At 40.2% G+C, this 8,106-nt stretch overlaps 1 protein-coding gene across 1 annotated transcript; it reads left to right on the top strand.

Annotated features, from left to right (window-relative positions):
• The first annotated feature begins 1,386 nt into the window (after positions 1-1,386).
• Positions 1,387-7,720, top strand: LOC112230427 (zinc finger protein 436-like). Its single transcript, XM_024396733.2, has 2 exons — positions 1,387-1,945; positions 6,227-7,720. The coding sequence occupies exons 1-2, from the start codon at positions 1,612-1,614 to the stop codon at positions 7,183-7,185; spliced, it is 1,293 nt and encodes a 430-aa protein (XP_024252501.2). The 5' UTR covers positions 1,387-1,611; the 3' UTR covers positions 7,186-7,720.
• The last annotated feature ends 386 nt before the right edge of the window (positions 7,721-8,106 follow it).

Here is an 8,106-nt window from a genome sequence, read left to right as displayed (position 1 = left end):
AAGGTCCCCAAGAACACAGTCACCCCCATCATTCTTAAATTTAAGAATTTGGAACCACCAAGACTTCCTAGAGCTGGCCGCCCAGCCAAACTGAGAAATCGGGGGAGAATGGCCTTGGTTAGGGAGGTGACCAAGAACCCAATGGTCACTCTGACAGAGTTCCAGAGTTCCTTTGTGGAGATGGGAGAACCTTACAGAAGGACAACCATCTCTCCAGCACTCCACCAATCAGGCCTTTATGGTAGAGTGGCCAGACGGAGGCCACTTTTGATGAAAACCTACTCCATAGCACTGAAGACCTCAGACTGGGGCGAAGGTTCACCTTCCAACAGAACAACACCCGTAAGCCCACAGCCAAGACAACACAGGAGTGGCTTTGGGACAAGTCTCTAAATAACCTTGTGTGGCCCAGCCAGAGCCCGGACATGAACCCTATCTAACATCTCTGGAGAGACCTGAAAATAGCTGTGAGCAACGCTCCCCTTCCAACCTCGCAGAGCTTGAGAGGATCTGTGGAGAAGAATGGAACAAACTCCCCAAATACAGGTGTGCCAAGCTTGTAACGTCATACCCAAGAAGACTGGAGGCTGTAATCGATGCCAAAGGTGTTTCAACAAAGTACTTTGTAAAGGGTCTGAATACTTATGTAACTGTGATTTTTCAGTTGATTTTAATAAATTAGCAAAAATATGTAACGTTTTTGCTTTGTCGTTATGGGGTATTGTCGATTTGAGTATTTGAAATGTATTTTAAATCATTTTTAGAATAAGGCAAACGTAACACAATGCGGAAAAAGTGGGAAGGAATGTTGTTACACCATGTAGGAGCAGTATAGACCTAGTCTGTTCATTATATACATCTACATGATGTATTGTTACACCATGTAGGAGCAGTATAGACCTAGTCTGTTCATTATATACATCTACATGATGTATTGTTACACCATGTAGGAGCAGTATAGACCTAGTCTGTTCATTATATACATCTACATGATGTATTGTTACACCATGTATGAACAGTATAGACCTAGTCTGTATATTATATACATCTACATGATGTATTGTTACACCTTGTAGGAGCAGTGTAGACCTACATTAGCTAGCTACTTATTTAGGTTTAGTATGACTTATTAAATTAAACTGCCTTAAATGTTCTGTAGTAAACGTCTTTTTATTTGCACTAATCAATCAACACATTCAGGTCTTTGTATGTGTCGATATAATAGTATTATTTAATTAAATCCATTTAAAATAATCTTTGTCTGAAAATTAAAAAAATTATCCTCAACTGCGTTTCCCCTCCAGTCAGCAGACGGCGATGTGCGTCTTTCAGGCGACGCTGCCAGCGTGACGTATAATATAGTGGACGGTTCTTCATAAACAGCTCGTCAACCACCTCGGAAGCTTGCTAACCAACATAGCCGAAAGATTCAAGCTATTTATACGCTTTCGGTGTATATTAGCTACTGTGTTTTAGACAGACTTCTGTGTCTAAACTTGTTAACCTATTTAATTTAATATTACGTTATTTTGTATTAGTCAGCTATAGTAGCTGGCTGGTTTAGTTAGCACTAGCCTAGTCGCTAATGATAGCTAGCTAACATCCCCGACCATGAGTTCACTCAACTACTCTCCTCCTGTTCAAGAAGAGGAGGTCTGCTGGACGGAGAAAGAGGGTCTGTGGCTGAACATTGTTGTGAAAGAGGAGAAGGAAGAGGAGGATGTCACAGTTAAACAAGAAGTAGGGGGTGAGGCTGTTACAGTGAAAGAAGAAGAGAAAAACGTTACAGTGAAAGAAGAGGAAGACGCGTTCAGAGTGAAAGAGGAGGAAGATGTTACAGTAAAAGAAGAGGAGGATGCAGTTTTTGGAGTGAAGGAGGAGGAGGGGGAGATGACTGTCACGTTGAAGGAGGAAGAAGAGGAGGTTGGAGATCTGTTTCACACCAGTAAGTACCGTCTCTGCAGTCGTTGAACCAATATGCAGTAAAAGGGTTCTACACTTTAATGTTGTTCTGTAGGAATGGCTGAAGCTACACTAACGTGTAGAACACTCAGAGTGGACCATCAACAAAACGTCAACAATTGATCAAATGCATCTAATGACATTGCCTGAAATACGGTAGTCCTCAATTTCTCCTATTAGATTAGCCCAATATGTACTCTTAAAGGGGCATTCAGCAGTTGTTACATCCATTTTGGGACTTATACATTAATGATATGTACCCATTGTTTCTTGAAGAAGTCCCTTATAAATGCCTCATGAGCTTAGTTCAACTGTCGTACCCCAAATATAAGCTTTTTTTACTCCAATGTTTATCAGTAAATGTAAAATGTATCATCAACATAATTGATTTAATTGAGTCTCAAGCATTACTAAAAAAAACATTTAACATTTTCATTTAATTCTTTAAAAAAAAAATCTAATTTAGAATAAGTAACGTAATCAAATGTGTAAAAGGGGAAGCGGTCTGAACTTAATGAATGCACTGGGGCCCCAAAATAAAAAACATGGGTCAACCAAGAGTCATCTTTTCTTTCTACAAACCGATTGGTAGAAATGTTATAACGTTTATTTTTCCATATATAGACACACCCCATGTGTTTTAATTAAATCAACTATATGTACTGAACTGGTCTGATGCTTTAAGCACGCTGTTTGATTAAATAATTAAGACACGCAAATGACTCGGGAGCCAGAGATCAAGATAGCCTAACCACCAGAAAAAAAACTCTTCCTCCTCCCGCTGCTGCTGGCCTTCGTAAATTCTGATGTCATGCTCCTAAAGTTTCTGGTAATAGGCTACACCAGCAGTATGCAACCTTTTCCATTCCATCCATCCTTTGGGTTCCTTTTGGCAAACTCCAAGCAGGCTGTCATGTGTCTTTTACTGAGGAGTGTCTTCCGTCTGGCCACTCTACCATGAAGGCCTGATTGTTGGAGTGCTGCAGAGATGGTTATCCTTCTGTAAAGTTTTCCCATCTCCACAGAGGAACTCTGGAGCGCTGTCAGAGTGACCATCAGGTGTTTGGTCACCTCCCTGACCAAGGTCCTTCTCCCCCAATCGCTCAGTTTGGCCGGGTGACCAGCTCTAGGAAGCGTATTCCATTTAAAAATGGAGGTCACTGTGTTCTTGGACTTTCAATGCTGCAGAATTTTTTTGGTACCCTTCCCCAGATCTGTGCCTAGACATAATCCTGTCTTGGAGCTCTACGGACAATTTCATCAACCTCATTTCTTGTTTTTTTTCTCTTGACATGCACTGTCAACTGTTGGATGTTATATTGACTAGTGTATGCCTTCCAAATCATGTCCAATCAATTGAATTTACCACAGGTGGACTCTGAACAAGTTGTAGATACATCTCAAGGATGATTAATGGAAACAAGATGCACCTGAAAGCAATTTTGAATCTCATAGCAAAGGTTCTGAATACGTATGTAAATAAGGTATTTCTGTTTATCTGTTGTCATTATGGGCTATTGATGACACCCCTCTGAAACAAGATAACCATCAGAAAAAAACTCTTCCTTCGCCTACTCCTCCCGCTGCTGCTGGCCTTTGTAAATTCTGATGTTATGCTCCTATAGTTTCTGGTAATAGGCTACACCAGCAGTTGTTATGCTCCTATAGTTTCTGGTAATAGGCTACACCAGCAGTCGTTATGCTCCTATAGTTTCTGGTAATAGGCTACACCAGCAGTCGTTATGCTCCTATAGTTTCTGGTAATAGGCTACACCAGCAGTCATTATGCTCCTATAGTTTCTGGTAATAGGCTACACCAGCAGTCGTTATGCTCCTATAGTTTCTGGTAATAGGCTACACCAGCAGTCGTTATGCTCCTATAGTTTCTGGTAATAGGCTACACCACCAGTCGTTATGCTCCTATAGTTTCTGGTAATAGACTACACCAGCAGTCATTATGCTCCTATAGTTTCTGGTAATAGGCTACACCAGCAGTCGTTATGCTCCTATAGTTTCAGGTAATAGGCTACACCAGCAGTCGTTATGCTCCTATAGTTTCTGGTAATAGGCTACACCAGCAGTCAGCAACCTTTTCCATTTGGTGCCAAGTTATCTGACCATTTCTACTGATCTGGTGCCAGTTATGATTTTCATATTCACATTTTATTGGAACAGTTTCACTTAATTTATAATAGTAATGATAATTATTATAGTCTTTATCTCAACATCATTCTCTGTGGTTAATCTACATTCTATTTAAATGAAAATTATAAAGATTTTTTTTTATTGCCGTTGCTAACTTTCTTTTTAATAAGCTACATAAAGCTCAAAAATGCTAACATTGCAGCCTGCATGTATAAAATATCCTGATAAATAGGTGATCAAATACTTATGTCATGCCATAAAATGCAAATTAATTACTTAAAAATCATACAATGTGATTTTCGGCAGTGTATCAAATACTTGTTCTCCCCACCGTAAGTATTTGATCACCTACCAACCAGTAAAAATTCCGGCTCTCACAGACCTGTTAGTTTTAACAAACAGATCACTGACCATTTTGAATCTCACCGTACCTTCTCTGCTGTGCAATCCGATTTCCGAGCTGGTCACGGGTGCACCTCAGCCACACTCAAGGTAGTAAACAATATCATAACCGGCATCGATAAAAGACAGTACTGTACAGCCGTCTTCATCGATCTGGCCAAAGCTTTCGACTCTGTCAATCACCGCATTCTTATCGGCAGACTCAACAGCCTTGGTTTTTCAAATGACTGACTCGCCTGGTTCACCAACTACTTCTCAGATAGAGTTCTGTATCAAATTGGAGGGCCTGTTGTCCAGACCTCTGGCAGTCTCTTTGGGGGACCACAGGGTTCAATTCTCGGACCGACTCTTTTCTCTGTATATACCAACGATGTTGCTTTTACTGTGGGTTATTCATTGATCCACCTCTACGCAGATGACACCATTCTGTATACATCTGGCCCTTCTTTGGACATAGTGTTAACAAATCTCCAAACAAGCTTCAATGCCATTCAATGCAATACCAAACTCCTGTGGCCACCAACTGGTCTTAAACGCTAGTAGAATTAAATGCTCTTCAACCGATCTGCACCCGCCGCCTGACTGGCGTCACTACTCTGGACGATTCTGACTTAGGTATTTGTTGTTGTCCACATATTCTGATGTGTCTGGTTAGACTGTGTATCTCACTGGTCATCCCCAAAGTCAACACTTTACTTTGGCCGCCTTTCCGTCCAGTTCTCTGCTGCCAATGACTGGAACGAATTGCAAAAATTGCTGAAGTTGGAGATTTATATATCCCTCACTAACTTTAAGCATCAGCTATCTGAGCAGTTTACCGATAGCTGCAGCTGTACACAGCCCATCTGTAAATAGCCTATCCAACTGCCTGCCTCATCTCCATGTTTTTATTAACTTTTTTTGCTCTTTTGCACACCAGTATTTCTACTTGCACATCTATCACTCCAGTTTTAATTTGTAATTACTTCGCTACTATGGCCTTTTTATTGCCTTACCTCCTTACTCCATTTGCACACACTGTATATAGATTTTTCTATTGTGTTATGTGAAATACTTTTTTTAGTAAAAAATAATCGTAACTTTATTGACAACACCCAAATGGACACTGTCATTAACGCGGTTCTTCAATAATTACACCTAATTCATAATACTGTAGCAAACATTATATTAAACAGGACATTCAAACTAGCCTTACAATTATAATCCAAAGTAGTGTGAAATGTACTCATAAGCAACCTGGAAATGGAGGTTACTCCCCTGAGTTTTCCCCCATTCACATTCAGAATACATTGTGAAAAACTCAAATCTTTGCTCACCATTTTTGCTCCAGGCAGATAATAGTACATCCATAACTATCGGTTTCCGCATTAGCAGGGAGGAGTTTTTGCAATCAAATTGCCCTCGTGCTGCAATTTTAGCAAACACAGAAAGTGGCCTATATTGGAGATCAAAAGTCATCTGGCACACTGTTTATAGTTTCAACAACATGAATAACTTATTTCTAGCCTACAATCATTCGATGTTACTACTAATGTGAAAACAAGAGAACATATGACTTTTCTTGCTCATTTTAAGACAATTGTCAAATAATTATAACATTCATTACAGATGTCAATTGTTGTACAACATCATGTCTTCGCTGTTGGCATCAACTTTTACAGTGGATTACCGCTGTTGTGAGCCTTTAATCATCTGTCTGACTTTGTTGTTCACACAGGAGCGATACTTAACTATTGTGGATCCTCTGGGGAGCCTCAACAACCTCATGATGCTGAAGAGGCAGAGAAGAGTCTCTCCGGATCAGAACAACTTAATAAACACCTGCAGAGATCCACAGGGAAGAGAACTCACTGCTGCTCTGACTGTGGGAAGAGATTCACTTCATCAGGCATTAAAATTCATCAGAGAACACACACAGGAGAGAAATCTTATAGCTGTGGTCAATGTGGGAAGAGTTTTGGTCAATCTGGCCATCTGACTCAACACCAGAGAACACACACAGGAGAGAAACCTTATAGCTGTGGTCAATGTGGGAAGAGTTTTGGTCAATCTTGCCATCTGACTCAACACCAGAGAACACACACAGGAGAGAAACCTTACAGCTGTGGTCAATGTGGGAAGAGTTTTACAACATCTGGCTCTCTGACTCTACACCAGAGAACACACACAGGAGAGAAACCTTATAGCTGTGGTCAATGTGGGAAGAGTTTTGGTCGATCTGGAGAGCTGACAGTTCACCAGAGAACACACACAGGAGAGAAACCCTATAGCTGTGATCAATGTGGGAAGAGTTTTGGTCGATCTGGAGAGCTGACAGTTCACCAGAGAACACACACAGGAGAGAAACCTTATAGCTGTGGTCAATGTGGGAAGAGTTTTGGTCAATCTAGCCATCTGACTCTACACCAGAGAACACACACAGGAGAGAAGCCTTACAGCTGTGGCCAATGTGGGAAGACCTTTGGTCAATCTAGCCATCTGACTCTACACCAGAGAACACACACAGGAGAGAAACCTTATAGCTGTGGTCAATGTGGGAAGAGTTTTGGTAGATCTGGCCAGCTGATATCACACCAGAGAACACACACAGGAGAGAAACCTTATAGCTGTGATCAGTGTGACAAGAGATACTCTGATAAAAGATCTCTGATCAAACATCAGACAATGCATACATGAAGGAGTTATTTCATGATATCAATGAATTAATGTCACAATGTAGAATGTTTTGATGTTGTTGGAGTATTTTAAGGAATTTCACAATGTAGAACCCTAAACGCTTGCCCCATTCAATTGATTTCAGTGTGATATGGATATTAGCCTTGGGAAAAATCCAGGCTCTGAATTGAAAGAGTACTATTTATGTGATTTAACAAAAAGTGACCAACACAAAATGAGTTGTGTTACACTTACCGTGTTGGTGACCCACTTGAATCAAAATGCAACACTTCAAAATGTAGCTAGATGTTTTCTACAAGTTGTCCTCTAAACAGTGATGTACACATTATTCCCAGATTCCGTGTGGTTTTTGAGCTGTTAGTTTTAACATCCTCTCTGCACAATTGATTTTGACATGATATCGATGAGTGATGACAAATAAGTGTTGCATTCCATTGTTTAGCGACCTCTAAATTTAAATGCATCACTCCAAAATGTAGCTGACTGTCTTCTGCAGGTTGTCCTCTAAACCAGTGAGGTAAAATATATCTCCCATGTCCAGGTGTTTTGTTTAGTTGTGTTCGTTTCAACATCATGTACATCCTGATTTCCCCCCAAATCGATATCAGTGATTTATACATATTACTTTATGTTCTATATTATGCATACGATACATATTAACAAAGGGGTGTACATTTGGGTTTGATATTTACAATTCATGTAACATTTAGTAATCATAATTATTTATGCAATCAACTGACAATTTTCGGGTATAATTATATTGACGTTGTTGCCCTTCTTTTAGAATATCAGGATTCATTCTCATTTAGAATATCAGGGTTCAGTACATTTGGGGACTGGGCCCCGATCCAACAACATGTCTATCGAGTGAACCCTGAAAAGAGAGAGAAGCTTCGCAGTGAGGTGGAAAGTTACTACGGA

This window comes from Oncorhynchus tshawytscha, linkage group LG32 (genome assembly GCF_018296145.1).
Source record: "Oncorhynchus tshawytscha isolate Ot180627B linkage group LG32, Otsh_v2.0, whole genome shotgun sequence".
Classification (NCBI taxonomy): Eukaryota; Metazoa; Chordata; class Actinopteri; order Salmoniformes; family Salmonidae; genus Oncorhynchus; species Oncorhynchus tshawytscha.
Note: the sequence above shows the minus strand (reverse complement) of the source record. Positions and strands in the feature narration are given on the sequence as shown.

Excerpts from the sequence above, each read along its gene's own strand:
- LOC112230427 (XM_024396733.2), top strand. The coding sequence starts at position 1,612 with ATGAGTTCACTCAACTACTCTCCTCCTGTTCAAGAAGAGGAGGTCTGC. Across the intron at positions 1,946-6,226 it reads TGGAGATCTGTTTCACACCA|GAGCGATACTTAACTATTGT; the intron begins GTAAGTACCGTC and ends TTGTTCACACAG.